At 46.4% G+C, this 18,174-nt stretch overlaps 1 protein-coding gene across 22 annotated transcripts in view; it reads right to left on the reverse strand.

Moving 5' to 3' along the window:
* Positions 1 to 18,174, reverse strand: part of SLC7A7 (solute carrier family 7 member 7) — a 57,980-nt gene that overhangs the window by 1,350 nt on the left and 38,456 nt on the right. For 17 of the 22 annotated variants that reach the window (XM_077940601.1, XM_077940604.1, XM_077940619.1 and 14 more), the window contains 5 exons: positions 5,288 to 5,413; positions 4,142 to 4,286; positions 1,585 to 1,708; positions 1,228 to 1,331; positions 852 to 948 (listed from right to left, as the gene is read on the reverse strand). In XM_077940601.1, the coding sequence (XP_077796727.1) occupies positions 852 to 948; positions 1,228 to 1,331; positions 1,585 to 1,708; positions 4,142 to 4,286; positions 5,288 to 5,413 (596 nt within the window). The remainder of the gene's footprint in view (positions 1 to 851; positions 949 to 1,227; positions 1,332 to 1,584; positions 1,709 to 4,141; positions 4,287 to 5,287; positions 5,414 to 18,174) is intronic. The other 5 variants (XM_077940614.1, XM_077940615.1, XM_077940613.1 and 2 more) reach the window with 1 other exon arrangement.

An 18,174-nucleotide genomic window follows, 5' to 3' on the forward strand; every position in this document is an offset into this window, starting at 1 on the left:
CCAAATCCATCCCCCGTCGATCCTCAGAGTCTCCTGGTCCTCTTCTGTTTTTAATCCCTTTAACACTCTAGTTTCAATACCTTATCCCCTCTGTTACAAGTCAGTAGTCTCAACTGGTTTTTCAACCCATTCTTCAAGCTAACCCTGTATAAAGCAAGTCTTGAAACAATCCCTCAAAAGTCTTGCATAGGACCATTTCCATAATGGCTCCAACCTACATTATGCAGCTCTTATCTCCTCCTGCATGTTGAATATCCCGATTCTGAAAATCCAAAATGCTCCACTGTCAAGTCAACACTCAAAAAGTTTCAGATTTTTAGAGCATTGCAGATTTTGGATATTCAACCTGTATTAAAACCCATACTGCTTTGCCACAGGATTTTCTGATATTATTTCTCCTACCTAAAGCCCATCTCTACCATTTGCAACCCTAGCCATCAAGATGCACCTTTTTTTTTTTTCTGAGAACATTTTGGTGGATTTTAAGACACACATACACTTCTAGAAGTAATTCTTCATTCACCCTCTCCTCCCATGGAAGTGATCATTTCTTAAATACTGTATCACTCACTATCTGTCATGGCAATCAATCATTACAATGTATTCCATGTACTTTATGGCTTCTCTTAGAGCAGAGGTGTACCATTCCTTAGAGCATTTGGATTTTCCCTGTAGTGCCTGTAGCGGTTGGCATAGTGCCTTGCCCATGGTGAACATTCTGATCCACCAATAGTTTTTCTATTGGAATTTCTTTTAGAGCTTTCAGGAAGCTAGAACAGTCGCTTCTGCTGTTACTAAAGTTTCCCCCCACCCCCCCAATCATTTTCAGTCTCATCCTTGAGCTGACTTACGTTGAACAGCAGAGAAGGCACTGGTGTGAACCGCTCAACATGGATCATGCAGATGGCATCAGGGAGATGGCCTTCTCTTGAGCCCACAAAGAAAAGCCTATGTCAGGTAAGATAGGAGAAGCTGAGAAAATTGGTGGACACGATGCAGCCTGGTTCACCTGCCACATGGCCCTCCCTCTCTGCCATCCCTTCCTTCAAAAGTGTTTGGATAATATAGACTGGAGCTCAGTATTAAGATTAATGACAACTGCAGGCTTCTGCTAGAAACAAGAAGAAAGAGGTTATGGTATCAGTTGGAAAACACAGGTAATCAAAGTCCAGGTCCTGTAAGTTCTACCGTCCACTGCCATAGCCCTTCAAAAGATGCCACTCTTACCTAGAAGCAGCCACAATGGAGGCATTGAGGCCACCAAAACAGGATAATGCAACTGACAGTGGAATTATCCAGTTAAATATTCCAAATGTCTGATCTGCAAAAGTCTAAGGGAAAAGAATGGAAGAGTCATTAGCAGGATCTAAAAGGGATGAAAGACATGGATGGGCATGCCCCAGATTCCCCTTATTAGGACTCCAACTCTTCTTCCACAGTGGGGGTAACAGGACCTTCTTGCAAGCCCCATATTCGAAATGAACTCCTTCCAAGGCCATCTACCCCCTTTCCAGGACTTTCAAGAGCCAGAATATACCCAGTACCCCACAAGTCACCCTCAACCTGCTAGTGAAAATCCTTTACCACAGCAACAGCATCACTGGCCAAGATGTCTCTCATGTCTAGCACAGTATAATAGGCCACATTGGTCAAGATATAGATGATGGTGACAATGGGCATGGAGATGCCAATGGAGAGGGGCAGGTTCCTACAGCCAAATAGAATAAAATACACATTAGTCCCACAGTCATATCCCTATCTCTCCTTTAATCCTTAGACTCTCCCTGCCACACCAGTCTTTCCAGGGATGGAGACTCTTGCTACATTTCCTCAATGCATTTGTCTTTGACGGTGCCCTGGATAGTGGCTGAAGCTCTGAACTAAACACTTAAGAACTAAAGAACATTAGGGGAAAGGAATATCATATTAGGAGATAGGACTGTGCAGCTGGGATCAGTGGCTCATGCCCGTAGTACCAACACTTTGGGAGGCTAAGGTGGGCAGATGGCTTGAGTCCAGGAGTTGGAGACCAGCCTGGACAACATGGTAAAACCCTGTCTGTACAAAAAACTAGCCAAGCAGCCGGGCGTGGTGGCTCACGCCTGTAATCCCAGCAGTTTGGGAGGCCGAGGCAAGTGGATCACCTGAGGTCAGGAGTTTAAGACCAGCCTGGCCAACATGGCAAAACCCTGTCTCTACTAAAAATATAAATAATTAGCTGGGCATGGTGGCACGCACCTGTAGTCCCAGCTACTTGGGAGGCTGAGGTACGAGAATCACTTGAACTCAGGAGGTGGAGGTTGTGGTAAGCCAAAATTGTGTCATTGCACTCCAGCCTGGGTAACAGTGAGACTCTGTCTCAAAAAAACAAAACAAAAAATTAGCCAAGCATGGTGGCGCATGCCTGTAATCCCAGCTACTTGGGAGGCTGAGGTGGAAGGATCACTTGAGCCCGAGGAGGTCAAGGCTGCAGTGAACCATGACTGGGCCACTGCACTCCAGCCTGGGCAAGGCAGTCAGACCCTGTCTGAAAAAAAAAAAAAAAAAAAAGGATTAACAAAGAGTGTCCCAGCATAATAATGCACAGGAAAATGGGAGGTTATTTTGTTTTATACTCCAGAGATCTTTTGGTGTCAGGATTCCATCTCTAAGATTATCAACATTGGCACTTTTGTCTCAAGGTTGAGAAATATAAAAGGAAATTATGGAGGCAAATTGTGAAATTTAACATCTTCAGAGATAGGCCTTCAGTAGGAAGAGAAGTGTGTGTATCTGACAAGCAACCTGGAAGATATGTCTGCCCACCCCTTCCTCAGTTTGAGAACCTCAGGAGCCATCCTAACTGGTGGGCAAAAGAAAGATGCAAAGAGCTCTCAAGGTCCCTGTAGACCAATAAAGCCATGAACTTTATAAACATCCTTAACAGTAAGGCTGCCCAAAAGAAGCACAAAGTGGGGCAAATACTCTGCAAATACAGAGTCATGCAGCTTCTGTCCGTTAGGTGGAAGCACCACCCAGGCCTTCATCCTGCTTCTGTTATCTCTGCTCCCATAGCGTTACCACTAGTTGTGTACCAAGAGTGCTCTTCTGTTTCTCAAGCCAAAAGGAGTTTATTGGTATAAGAATTGTGATTCTTTTGACTTAAACATTTACAGAGAGCTGGGCACGGTGGCTCACGCCTGTAATCCCAGCACTCTGGGAGGCTAAGGCAGGCGGATCACCTGAAGTCAGGAGTTCGAGACCAGCGTGGCCAACATGGTGAAACCCCATCTTGACTAAAAATACAAAAATTAGCCAGGCGCAGTAGCAGGTGCCTGTAATTCCAGCTATTTGGGAGGCTGAGGCAGGAGAATCACTTAAACCTGGGAGGCAGAAGTTGCAATGAGCCAAGATTGCGCCATTATACTCCAACCTAGGAAATACAGCAAGACTCTCTCTTAAAAAACTCCATTCCCTGGCAAATCTTAGTTCCCAGAATCATAGAATTTTAGAGCCAAGAAAGGCCATGGAGGTCACAGAATTTAACCCCCTCAATTACAGATAAGGAAGCAGACAAAGAGATGGCCGGGCAACTCCCTCAAGGTCAGCCCACAAGTCAGTGGAAAGACAAACTCTAGGTCCTTGTCTTCCTATCCAGTGCTCTTTTCACTCTATATATAGACTACAGAGCAATAATGGTGGGGTGACTTAATTGAATGACTGAAACTATACCACAATGTCAATATGAATTTAGGAAACAAGGAAGGGATCAGAGGGAAACATAGGAAGGTTTCTGGATGTCTATATCCCAAAGCTATGTATGTGGGGATAAGGGTGGATGAAATATCTATCAAGGAAAATCTGTTTTAAAAACATACATAAGCATATAATACAACCTGCTTTAATTAATGCAGAAATTAATGAACAAATGTAAAAATGCATTTTAAAAAATTTACAAAGCATACATGAGAAAGTTCATATTTTAGCCCTGTTACTATGATCATAGACAAGTTACTTCTCTGAGCCTCAGGCCTCTCATCTATTAAAATGAGGCTGATAAAATTAACCTCATAGGTGGTTGTGATATGCTGTCTGTCACAGAGTAGTAGCTCATTAAATGATGGCTATCACTGCTATGGAAAATTGGTGGTGCAGTACCTACCTCTCAGGATTCTTGATCTCTTCAGTGACATAGTTGAGAGTGTCCCAGCCTGAGTATGAGAACAGAGCTGAGTACAGTGCCAGGGCAATGTCACCCACTGCATATGATGAACCCTCAAAGGAATTCTCAAAATGAGTGGAGGCTCCTGGAACCCAAGAACATTGGAAGGCAGAGGATTAGTGGCTTATTCTCCCACTTCATGATGATCAAGTAAAGGACTGAGAGAATATGGTAATATAATAGCAGGTAAGTGGCCTACAACACCTTTGGCAGCAAGAGTAACAGTAAGGGAACAGGAAACAGTAGAGAGACGTCTACAGAGATAGACCAGAATGCCCTGCATCCTAATGACATAGATGGGGATCTTGACAGGAAGGGTCCAGGGTAGCTTTCTAGGATAAGAAACCACCATAGAGCAGATAGGCTGGAGAATAGAAACAATGCAGTTCTGCTCTGCTCTGCAGGCTGCCTGATTCCTGCCTCCTATGGCAATCTGCCAAAGCCAGCTCCCAGGGCATGGCTGTCAACCCTTTTGCCAAGATCAGCCTCCTCTGAGGCAGTGTGAATGAAAGTTAAAGGACAGACTTTGGGTCAGTTGTCCTGGATACAAATTTCAGCTCCTCTACTTGCCAGTAGCGACTTGGGCAAGATAATTAAATCTTTGTTGTTGTTGTTGTTGTTGTTGTTGTTGTTGAGACGGAGTCTCGCTCTGTCGCCCAGGCTGAAGTGCAGTGGTGCAATCTTGGCTCACTGCAACCACTGCCTCCTGGGTTCAAGCGATTCTCCTGCCTCAACCTCCCAAGTAGCTGGGATTACAGGCACCTACCACCACGCCCGGCTAATTTTTGTATTTTTAGTCAAGATGGGGTTTCACCATCTTAGCCAGGCTGGTCTTGAACTCCTGACCTCATGGATCCACCTGCCACGGCCTCCCAAAGTGCTGGGATTATAGGCATGAGCCACCCCGCCCAGCCCAAGATACTTAATTCTGCAGCCTGTTTCCTCATCTATAAAACGTGGATAATAATAGTGCCTACCAAATAAGGTTATTATAAGAAATGAGATAATGCACGAAGAGCACTTAGAGGAGTGTGGCTCACAGAAAATGCTTAACAAAGATTAGTTGCTGCTAATATTATTTCTTACCCTGGCCAAGTCTAACAATGCCTGCAATGATGATCGCGATCAGCGCCAATACTTTAGCATAGGTGAAAATATCTTGTACCAGGGTTCCCCACTTGACATAGGCACAGTTAATGAAGGTTAAGAGACCTGAAAGAAAAATAATACTGATTGGTGACTTACCCTCACCACTGTAGGACCTTAGACTCCCAAGCAATTTTTCCAGTACCAGTCACCAAGATAAACCCTTCAGCCAAAGACAGACCCTCTGACCTGCTCTGCACTGGAAGCCTCAGACCCCAGAATGTCCTCACCATTATCATGCAAAGGCCTCCATACTCCCTACCCCCCAGCACCTTATATGGGAGACACAAAACAAAGTGATTGCAGATCTGCTTACATAAAAAATACATCCAGATTTCCAATCACAGCAGTGGGAGGCAACTGGGAACTATACGGGATTAGTGATTGTTCCGGCTCTTGGCTCTGAAAAGTCACGGTCTCTCCCTCCTACCTCCCATTCCCCATGGGCTCCAGGACATAGCACTCTGACTCTGTGGTATTACTGTTAACCTTGAGGAGTCCTGCTGTGACTTAACCAATGCTGAGCCAGCAGGTCAGGCCGTGTGGCCAAGGATTAGGATGAAGGCCAGATTTCCTGCCCACTGCCTGGCAGCTCAGCTGCCTGCTTTTGTGCTTGGAAAGATTCTTGCAGCTAAGAGTGGCTCCTGTAGAATAGGGACAGGGCATTTTTCCTGATGGGACAATAGAGAAATAAGAGCCACACACATTCCCCCAGTCCTTCTACTCAGAAGTACAGGTAGTCCTTTTACCAGGGTTCTTAACTAAGTTCTCCATAAGGCTCAAAATTCTTTTTCCCAAAGTGTTATGTCCATATTAATACAGATATACCTAAGAAAAAGGTTCATACCTTTTCTTAGAAAAGGATCATAGCTTTTATCAGAATCTCAAAGAAGTCCATTATCCCTCCCCCAACGAAAAAATTACAGTCTACGACTTGAATTTGAATTACTTGAAGAAATTCAAAAAGGGAGGCCCACAGATGCTGTGAGGTTGACCAGTAGCCCCAGGATGTAGCAGAGAAGAAAGCTGGAAAAAACAACATAGATCTTCCCACTGGTAGCATAGCAAATCGCTTCATTTATCCCTCCTTCTCAGCTCAGCAACTAGAACACTATAAGGAGGGCTTAATTTTACAGCCCTTCTCCCAAGGGCTCTAAGGGCAAGGTCAACATCACCCTGCCTTACCAGTCAAGAGAATGAGGCCTAGTACAGGTCTTGCCTACTTCAGGCCACCGAAGCAGTCAGAAACACTCTGAGTTATCCTGGCAGTGGTGTGGCCTTGGTGTCCCTAGTCCTCCTATTTTGTCGTGTCCTGGCCTCATCGCATTCTGGCTACTTCATCCTGAGAAGCAGGGAAGACTGGCCTCTCAGAACAGCTGCACCATCTGCTCTCTCTCACCCTCCCTTCCACCACCACCCTCATTCTACTCACTGCCCAAGTTCCTTTCTGCTCTTCCTGAGAAGGGGCATTCCTGTCCTATACAGATGCTTGCCTTTCTGCCTAATAAACAACAAACCTTATCACAGGGCTGGGCAAAAATGTACCCACAGCTCCAGGCCACCCCAGTGCTAAGTTAATAATTAAAGACACTAGTGTGCAGCACCCCACAAAATGACCAAAGTGCCTGTATCTTGCCCTCCACAAATCTTTCAAATCTGTTGCTCCTCCTCAGTCACCCATCCTTTACTCCCCACTGGACTCCAGCCTCCAGCCACTCAACAACCTAGTGCCCCTTCTACCCAGCCTGTAACCTCTGCCCTTATCCTAGGCTCTGTGGCTGGCTCATAACCACAACATAGCCAGGTTTCCAAGTAGAAACACTAGGCACAAAGGATGGTGCCACATTGTCAGGGGAATGGGATCTCCAAATACAAAGTTATGATTCCCTGCCAGGTAACCATAGGTCACAACACCAAACTGGAATAAGCTTACAGGACTAGTTCTAGTTCAGACTCAGAATCTGAGCCGTGTGCCACAAGGTTCTCTTCTCAGCTCTGTCCAGGGATGTAGGTAGGGAAAAGGAGGGACGAGCAACCAATTCACCACCCACTACCATAGCAGATTCTGAAATGGAAATACATGGCTTGTTTATATTTTATTTTATTTATTTTATTTTTCTTTTTGAGACAGAGTTTCACCCTTGTTGCCCAGGCTGGAGTGCAATGGTGCGGTCTCAGCTCACGGCAACATCTGCCTCCTGGGTTCAAGCAATTCTCCTGCCTCAACCTCCCAAGTAGCTGGGATTACAAGTGTGCGCCACCACACCCAGCTAATTTTTGTATTTTTAGTAGAGACGAGGTTTTACCATGTTGGCCAGGCTTGTCACAAACTCCTGACCTGAGGTGATCCACCCACCTCGGCCTCCCTAAGTGCTGGGATTACAGCGTGGGCCACGGTGCCCAGCCTATATTTTTTTATTATTTATTTATTTTTATTTATTTATTTTTGAGATGGAGTCTTGCTCTGTCGCCCAGGCTGAAGTACAATGGCATGATTTCAGCTCACTGCAACCTCTGCTTCCCAGGTTCAAGCAATTCTCCTGCTTCAGCCTCTCAAGTAGCTGGGACTACAGGCATACGCCACCACGCCCAGCTAATTTTTTTGTATTTTTAGCAGAGACAGGGTTTCACCATATTGGCCAGGCTGATCTCAGACTCCTGAGCTCAGGTGATCCACCCGCCTCGGCCTCCCAAAGTGCTGGGATTACAGGCATGAGCCATCACACCTGGCCCTAATTTTTTTTTTTTTTTTTTTTTTTTTTTTTTTGGAGATGGGGGTCTCACTCTGTCAAATAAGCCAGAGTGCAGTAGAGAAATCATAGCTCACTGCAGCATCAAACTTCTGAGCTCAAAGGATCCTCCCATCTCAGGTACCCTAGTAGCTGGGATCAAAGGTGTGCACCACCATGCCCGGCTAATTTGTTTTATTTTTTATTTTTCTTTTTTGAGACGGAGTCTTCCTCTGTCACCCAAGCTGGAGTGCAGTGGTGCGATCTCAGCTCACTGCAACCTCCGCCTCCAGGGTTCAAGCAGTTCTCCTGCCTCAGCCTCCTGAGTAGCTGAGACTACAGGTGCCCACCACCATACCTGGCTAATTTTTATATTTTTAGTAGAGACGGGGTTTCACCATGTTGGTCAGGCTGGTCTCAAACTCCTGACCTCATGATCCGCCCTCCTCAGCCTCCCAAAGTGCTGGGATTACAGGCGTGAGCCACCGCGCCTGGCTGTTTTACTTTTTTTAGAGACAGGGTCTTGCTGTGTGGCCCAGGCTGGTCTTGAACTCCTGGCCTCAAGCAATCCTTCCACCTCAGCCTTCTGAGGAGTGACTGGGATTATAGGGAGGAGTCATGGCACCTGGGTGGCTTGTTTACCTTTTAATCCCTATTGCTTCTCTACTGCTCTCTTTTTTTTTTTTTTTTTTTTTTTTTTTTTTTGAGACAATCTTGCTCTGTTCCCCAGGCTGGAGTACAGCAGTACAATCTCAGCTCACTGCAACCTCCGCCTCCTGGGTTCAAGCGGTTCTCCTGCCTCAGCCTCCCGAGTAACTAGAATTACAGGCATGCACCACCACGCCTGGCTGATTTTTGTATTTTTAGTAGAGACGGGGTTTCGCCATGTTAGCCAGACTAGTCTCGAACTCCTGACCTCAGGTGACTCTCCCGCCTCAGCCTCCCAAAGTGCTGGGATTACAGGTGTGACTCACTGTGCCCAGACTCTTCTCTACTTCTCTCTCCATCCATATGTATCCCTCTCTTTGTCCACCAGTATCCCACCTCCCCCATTCCTGAGCCTGATTCCTCAGCCACTGACACACTTTCTAGCCCTGATCTTCTCTCTGTACTGAGCAAAGAAGGCTCAGTTTGAATGAGGAAGGGAATCCTACAGAAAGAAACCAGGGAGCAGAGGGAACTGACTGAAGAGAGCTAGTCCTCCTCTTCCTCAAAGCCCAGCTTCCTCCAGGGCCTTTTGGCTGTGGGAGCAGGAAATGAGTATGGCAGGCAGCAGTGCTGACAGGGCTTTTTGTTCCCACCTCAGCGGATACAGCTGACCAGTGGCCCCAGAGCCCAGCCAAGTGCACTGCTCTTGAAGTGGAGCCCAACCTCCTGCTTCAGGGCCGGGGACAGGAGGGGACCATGGGGTTAGGATAATATGGAGGCAACTGCAAGTTAACCTCGAGGGCAGAGATGCCCTCCCCTAGAGGGCATCCAGCCTAGGCAACAGAGCAAGACTCAGTTTCAAACAAATTTTTTTAAATAAAAAAATTAAAATGTTGACTAGGATCAGCAGAGCCATATAGTCTATCACTATAGACCTTTCTGTATTTGTCATTATTCCACAATGTTATTCAGCCGACTAAGAATCTACCGAACTATATTTTTATCTAGTCTACCTTGTCAACGAGAATATCATGAGAATTTGCCACGAACCTCTCCAAAATCTGCATACACATGCTTCTGCTCTAACAATCTAATGATGCTATCAAACAATTCAAATGAAATTAGTATATATGTAGAATATTTGTAGCCACACCCTTGCAGTGGCCAAAAACTAGAAACAACCCAAATGCCCAGCAACAGTAGATTGAATAAATACTAAACAGCACTAAGAATAAACAATCTGGGACGGGCGCAGTGGCTCAAGCCTGTAATCCCAGCACTTTGGGAGGCCGAGACGGGCGGATCACAAGGTCAGGAGATCGAGACCATCCTGGCTAACATGCTGAAACCCCGTCTCTACTAAAAAAATACAAAAAACTAGCCGGGCGAGGTGGTGGGTGCCTGTAGTCCCAGCTACTCGGGAGGCTGAGGCAGGAGAATGGCGGGAACCCGGGAGGCGGAGCTTGCAGTGAGCTGAGATCCGGCCACTGCACTCCAGCCTGGGTGACAGAGTGAGACTCCATCTCAAAAAAAAAAAAAAAAAAAAAAAAAAAAAAAAAGAATAAACAATCTGTCATCCCAGCATGTTGGGCGGCCAAGGTGGGCAGACACAAAGTCAGGAGTTCGAGACCAGCCTGGCCAACATGGTGAAACTCCGTCTCTACTAAAAATACAAAAAATTAGCTGGGCGTAGTGGTGGGCACCTGTAATCCCAGCTACTCAGGAGGCTGAGGCAGAGGAATTGCTTGAACCTGGGAGGTGGAGGTTGCAGTGAGCCAAGATCCTGCCACTGCACTCCAGCCCCAGCGACAGAGTGAGACTCTGTCTCAAAAAAAAAAAAAAATGAACAATCTACAACTACAGACAAAAATACAGAAGAATCTCAAACATAATAAGCAAGCCAGATGCAAAAGTGTACATATAAATTATATCCATTTACATAAAATCAGGGAAAACCAATGCAACTAGAAGTCAGAATAGTGATTTCCCTTTGTGTGGGGTGGAGAGGCAGGGACTGGGAAGAGCATAGGAAGGGTTCAAGGGTGCTAGTTACACATGCGCTCAACTAGTGACCATTAAGCCATAAACTTATGAGATTGCACTGGTCCTTCTGTATATTTGAATAAAAAAAAAAAATTGAACCAAAAAGTGAGGTTAGCAGAGTATGGCTTGTTCTTAATGAGTTCATACAGGTTACTAATGATTTCCCACTCTTCTCCTCATACTTCACTAACCAGGTTTAACTTACAAGCCTAGAATTTGGGCAATAATCCACCTTAAGTTATCACTTCATAGTGCTGCTCCTGCTCATCCGCCTCTGTTGGAAAGCTGGGTTATCACTTGTGGTAGGTAGACTAATGGCCCCCCAAAGATGTCCACCCCCTAATCCCTGGAGCCTGTGAACCATGTTATATTGCATGGCAAGGGAGAATTAAAGTTGCAGACAGAGGCCAGGCGTGGTGGCTCATGCCTGTAATCCCAGCACTTTGGGAGGCCAAAGCAGGCAGATCACCTGAGGTCAGGAATTCCAGACCAGCCTGACCAACATGGTGAAACCCAGTCTCTACTAAAAATACAAAAAATAGCTGGGTGTGGTGGTGTGTGCCTGTAATCCCAGCTACTCGGGAGGCTGAGGCAGGAGAATTGCTTGAACCCAGGAGGCAGAGGTTGCAGTGAGCCAAGATCCCACCACTGCACTCCAGCCTGGGCGACAGAGCAAGACTCTGACTCAAAAAAAAAAAAAAGTTGCAGACAGAATGAAGATTGCTAATCAAGTGATGAAACGGGGAAATCATTCTGTATTATCTGGGTGGGCCCAATGTAATCACAAAAGTTCTTAAAGATGAAAGAGGGAGGCAGAAAGGTCAATGTCAGAGTTGTACAATGTGAGAAAGACTCTCCCAGTTACTGCTGACTTTGAAAATGGAAGGGGCCATGAGCCTCTAGAAGCTGGGAAAGGCAAGAAGATGGATTCTCTCCTTAAGCCTCCAGAAAGAAACACAGTACTACTTCATATTAGCCCAGTGAGACCCATTTCAGACTTCTGACCTCCACAACTATGAGATGATAAATTTGTGTCATTTTCAGCCACTCAATTGGTGGTAACTTGTTAGAAAAGCAATAGAAAACTAATATATTGGCTGGGCACAGTGGCTCGCTCCTGTAATTCCAGCACTTTGGGAGGCCAAGGCAGGCTGATCCCTTGAGCTCAGGAGTTTGAAACCAACCTAGGCAACATAGAGAAACCCTGATTCTACCCAAAAAAAACAAAAATTAGCTGGGCCTGGTAGCATGCACCTATAGTCTCAACTACTCAGGAGGCTAAGGTGGGAGAATTGCTTGAGCCTGGGGAGGTCAAGGCTGCAGTGATCCGTGATTGCACCACTGCATTCCAGCCTGGGTGACACAGCAAGACTGTCTGAAAAAAAAACCAAAAAAACCACCTAACTGCAGGCAGAAAACTGGAAGCAGCACTGGGTTACTATTCATTACATTTGTTGAAAAATGGCGAAAGGGGCCGGGCGCGGTGGCTCAAGCCTGTAATCCCAGCACTTTGGGAGGCCGAGACGGGCGGATCACGAGGTCAGGAGATCGAGACCATCCTGGCTAACATGGTGAAACCCCGTCTCTACTAAAAAAAATACAAAAAACTAGCCGGGCGAGGTGGCGGGCGCCTGTAGTCCCAGCTACTCGGGAGGCTGAGGCAGGAGAATGGCATGAACCCAGGAGGCGGAGCTTGCAGTGAGCTGAGATCCGGCCACTGCACTCCAGCCTGGGCGACAGAGCGAGACTCCGTCTCAAAAAAAAAAAAAAAACAAGAAAAATGGCGAAAGGGGAAGTGAAACCCTTGACAGCTCACTGGATCTTGGTGTACTGAAATTTCCCTCTCGCTGCAATCAAAAGAATCTAAATGTGACCTTATGCAAAGGAGGCAGGCATCCCTTATGATAGCAGATCCTCAAACAAGTCTGTACATCTCTCTTTAACGTACTACATCAATCCCAGCTCTTCTAGCAAATCATCACTTTTGAACAATGTATACTCTTTCATTATCATATTCTAATCAAATATCGCTGATGGCTATGAAATTGTTTCCTCCTTTCAGTAAAAGGTCAAATACAGGCCGGGTGCAGTGGCTCATGCCTGTAATCCCAGCACTTTGGGAGGCCGAGGCAGACGGATCACAAGGTCAAGAAATCGAGACCACCCTGGCCAACATGGTGAAACCCCGTCTCTACTAAAAATACAAAACTGAGAGGGCTGTGGTGGTGCGCGCCTGTAGTCCCAGCTACTCGGGAGACTGAGGCAGGAGAATCACTTGAACCCAGGAGGTGGAGGTTGTAGTGAGCCGCGATTGCACCACTGCACTCCAACCTGGTAACAGAGTGAGATGCTGTCTCACAAAAAAAAAAAAAAAAAAAAAAAGGTCAAATATGTTTATTAGCCTTACTGGTAATATTTGTAGATAAGAGTTCAAAAGCATCATTTCTGATCTCCCATCCTATTTTCTCCAAATGCATTACTGAGCAACTCCTCTGCCTTTATTCTCTTGCTATGTAGTACCTGATAGTCTCCAAAATACCCAGATTTATACTTTTATCTAGGCATTTTTCTCCTTTCCTCTAAAATTTCTATTTTAAAGCCTTATTATACACATCTCTCCCAATCCCTACAAACCTCCTCTATCCCTTACCAGGAGTTTATCTTTCTGCTATCTTAGAATTTACGGTCAGGAACTCTGTTCTGTGTTCTTTTTGCTTTCACATATACAGCCTTCAGTTCACAAAGAGACGAAAATTCCACCTGCCACTCAGTTTGCTACTTTAAGCTTCACTCCACCAGTGAGACATCTCAGCTATCTCCTGACTGGTGACATCATTCATCCCACAGCAATCAGCAGAAGGATAGCAGTCCCTAGGCTTAATTGGGTGAGCAAGCTCTTGGTCACATGTTGCTCAGAAAAACTGCACATTTCTAGGTTAGGCTGGGTCTGTGTATAGTCAGATGCACACTATTCATGGGGAGAGGCCAAACCAGTTGTGAAAAAAATCACAACTGGCATACTCAGGCCTGCTAATACCCTGGTGTCTCCAAAATACTCTACCACTGCTGTTTCCTCAGAGGGTCCAGATTTAAGCTCTCTGGAAATGCCTCATATCTGTGACCTAAACCCAGAGATTTCGAGTCTCTTCTTCTTCCTTTTCTTTGCTGCATCCCCATTTGTTTTGTCTAATGTTGGTTCGGGAAACTCTCTACACCTTAAAATCACATTTTCACCCTGGCTTCTTTGATACATTATTTCTTCCACTCTCCCTAGGTGCTGTTATTTCTCTCAGATAGCAGATGGCCTTCAAATTCCTTTACCTTTCAGTCTACAGAAACATTTTACTCCAGGTGTGGTGGCTCATGTCTATAATCCCAGCACTTTGGAAGGCCAAGACGTGGGGATCACTTGAGGCCAGGAGTTGGAGACCAGCCTGAGCAACATAGCGAGACCCTTTCTCTTTTTTTTTTTTTTTTTTTTTTTTTTTTTGAGGCGGAGTTTCACTCTGTCTCCCAGGCTGGAGTGCAGTGGCCGGATCTCAGCTCACTGCAAGCTCCGCCTCCCGGGTTTACGCCATTCTCCTGCCTCAGCCTCCCGAGTAGCTGGGACTACAGGCGCCCGCCACCTCACCCGGCTAGTTTTTTTTTTTTTTTTTTTTTGTATTTTTTAGTAGAGACGGGGTTTCACCATGTTAGCCAGGATGGTCTCCATCTCCTGACCTCGTGATCCGCCCGTCTTGGCCTCCCAAAGTGCTGGGATTACAGGCTTGAGCCACCGCGCCCGGCTGAGACCCTTTCTCTACAAAAAAAAATTACAAATTAGCTGGACTTGGTGAGTGTACACTGATGGTCCTAGCTACTTGGAAGGCTGAGGTAGGAGGGTCACTTGAGTCCAGAATTGAGCCCACAACCATGCTACTGCACTCCAGCCTGGGCAACAAAGCAAAACTTCGTCTCAGAAAGTAAAATAACGTTTTTGGCCATGTGTGGTGGTGGCTCACGCCTGAAATCCCAGCACTTTGGGAGGCCGAGGTGGGCAGATCACCTGAGGTCAGGAGTTCATGACCAGCCTGACCAACATGGCAAAACCCCATCTCTACTAAAAATACAAAAATTAGCCGGGCTTGGTGGCACACGCCCGTAATCCAAGCTACCTGGGAGGCTGAGACAGGAGAATCATTTGAACCAGGGAGGAAGAGGTTGCAGTGAGCCGAGATCATGCCACTGCACTCCAGCCTGGATGATAAAGCGAGGCTCCGTCTCAGAAAAAAAAAAAAAAGAAAGAAAAGAAAAGGAAAGAAAGAAAGAAAAGAAAAAAGGAGAAAATAAAATAATTTTTTTTTTTTTTTTGGAGACAGAGCCTCACTCTGTTGCCCAGGCTGGAGTGCAGTGGTGTGATCTCGGTTCACTGCAACCTCCGCCTCCCGGGTTCATGCCATTCTCCTGCCTTAGCCTCCCGAGTAGCTGGGACTACAGGCGCTCACCACCATGCCCAGCTAATTTTTTGTATTCTTTAGTAGAGACAGGGTTTCACTGTGTTAGCCAGGATAGTCTCGATTTCCTGATCTCGTAATCCACCCACCTCGGCTTCCCAAAGTGCTGGGATTACAGGCGTGAGCCACCATGCCCGGCCAACTAAAATAAAAATTTTAAAGAAACAACCAATTCGCTTACTCAGGTGTCATGGGTGAGAGCCTCTGAAATTGCCTTTGCCAAATTATGACTGAGACAGTGAAAGAGATCTATCTTACCCGACTCCATCTTGCTTCTAACCTCCAAGCTGTATTTATTCATTCCATGGCACAGGCTGAACTAACTTTGGGAGAAACTTAGTTTATAGTTTAGACAAATAGGATAACAGCCCTTTGCCAAAGCAGACCTCCTTCTTGCCTGGGACTAGATTGCCTTTGTAGGACTAACACTAGCCACAAGATTTAGAAATGATGGTTTAGGGCTGGGCGCAGCGGCTCATGCCTGTAATCCCAGCACTTTGGGAGCCCGAGGAGGGCGGATCACCTGAGGTAGGAGTTCAAGACCAGCCTGGCCAACATGGCAAAAACCTGTCTCTAGTAAAAATAAAAAATAAAATTAGTCTGGTGTGGTGGCATGCACTTGTAACCCTAGCTACTCGGGAGGCTGAGGCAGGAGAATTGCTTGAACCCGGGAGGCAGAGGTTGAGGTGAGCCGATATCACACCACTGCACTACCGCCTGGGTGAAAGAGCAAGACTCCATCTCAAAAAAAAAAGAAAGAAAGAAATTATGGTTTAGGAGTCATGCAGCTGGAAGTTACAAGATTCTGACCCTCCCTAAACTGCTCCTAAGATCAGTGCTTGAGGTATTTTCCAGACCCTGCCCTTGGTGGATCAGCTGGCCCCACCCAGATCAATAAACTGGCTTATCTGATCTTGTGGTCCCCACCTAGGAACTGACTGAGAGCAAGAAGACAACTCTGACTCCCTATGATTTCATCTCTAACCAATCAGCACTCCTGGCTTACTGGCTTCTCCTGACCCACCAAGTTATCCTTAAAAACTCTGCTCCCAGAATGCTCGGGGAGACTGATTTGAGTAATAATAAAACTCCAGTCTCCCGCACAGCCGGCTCTGTGTGAATTACTCATTATTGCAATTCCCTGTCTTGAAGAATCGGCTCTGTCTAGGCAGCGGGCAAGATGAACCCCTTAGGCAGTTACACCTCTGGCAAGAAGACACACCAAATACAATCCCTGTGGGTCACTGGATCAGAGTCCTCCCGCTCTCCTTCCTGGAACTCAGTCAGCACTTTGGTCCCTGGGACTCTGACCACTCTGAGGGAGCAAGCAGGCAGTTTGTACCAGGAGGGTCTTATAGTAACAACCCCATGAGTCCCTTCTCCAAGCCATGTAAATCCAATCCTTATTGGTTTGCTTAGCTAGGGGTCAGTTCAAGTCCTCAGGTACAGATCTCAAGTCTGAGTGAGCATCAGTATCACCTGAGGAATTTGTCGACCCCCAACTTCAGGGCCCCACCCCCACAGGTTCTGATGCAGGAGACCTGAGACAGTTTCACAGGCCAGTCTGAGGACCTGCTTTTCTGGGTGTGTTTCCTTAGGAAATAACCACACACAGAACAACTGTATCAGAACAGCCGCAACCCTTTGCTAACTCAAGGCTCCTCTATCCTGGCTGCAAACTGGCATCACTGACGAGCTTTAACAAAGGCCAGTGCTCAGGCCCCACCCAGACCAATTAAGTCAGAAATTCTGGGGTGGAACCCAGGCATTGGCATGTTTTTAAAACTCCCCAGGTGACTCTGAAGCATGGTGACAATTGAGAATGGCTCTTCCCACCTCCAGTGACACAAGACCCTCATCAATTCTCCTCAAAAGCAATTTTTCTGCTTCCCCAATTCTCGTTCTCCAAACCAATTCTCATCTCATTCTTCTCCCCAGTGGTTCAGATTTATGCAGTCAGGGAGTGGGAGTGAGGAGTATTGTTTTCTTTCTTTTCTTTTCTTTTCTTTTTTTTTTTTTTTTTTTTAATTGAGACAGGGTCTTACTCTGTTGCCCATGCTGGAATGCAGTGGCACGATCTTGGCTCACTGCAGCCTGGACCTAATGGGCTTAAGCAATCCTCCCACCTCAGCCACCTGAGTAGGTGGGGCTACAGGCACGCACCACCATGCCCAACTAATTTTTTTTTTTTTTATAGAGACCAAGTTCCCCAGACTGGTCTCCTGAGCTGAAGCCATCCTCCTACCTCAGTCTCCCAAAGTGCTAGGATTACAGGTGTGAGCCACAGTGCCCAATCTGAGTATCATTTTCTTAATTCCCCAGATGATTCTAATCCACAGCCAGAGTTAGGACCCACTCCTGCCCAGCATCTTCTGCAACCTCCTGTAGGCTACCTGTCCAGCTTCTCCTGCGGCAGAGAGAAAGGGAACAGAGAAAGGAAGAGAGCAAGGATGAGCCCCCAAAGGGCCTTGATGATCAAAGCAACATAAAGGTCTACCCCTTCACTGCTGGTCAAGAGTTTGTTCCAAAGTTCACAACAAACCCACACTAGAAAGAACCCAAGGCTCTGATGAAAGCCTGTTTCTTAAGGTGAATATGGGCCAGAAAAGGTAAGTTTCTTCACCTCCACCTTCAGATGGCTCTTGGGAAAAACCCTCTGAAAAAGGCAACTAGCTTCCAAGTAGAAGGTTCAAAGGGCAAAAGTCAGTTGGGGGCCCAGCGTCTGACTGTTCCACCTCATTAGCCACAAGTACATGAGATTGGTCATTCTGGTACCAGGAGAAGCTGCACGAGAACACCTGGCCAAAGCTCTCAGACACACAAAGATCCGAAGTCCTTCACAGCCCACAGCGTCTCTGGCAGACTCAGGGTAAGCTGTCTGCCCCCTTCCCACAGCAACCCTCAGCCCCCACCA

Source organism: Macaca mulatta, chromosome 7 (assembly GCF_049350105.2).
Source record: "Macaca mulatta isolate MMU2019108-1 chromosome 7, T2T-MMU8v2.0, whole genome shotgun sequence".
Lineage (NCBI taxonomy): Eukaryota > Metazoa > Chordata > Mammalia > Primates > Cercopithecidae > Macaca > Macaca mulatta.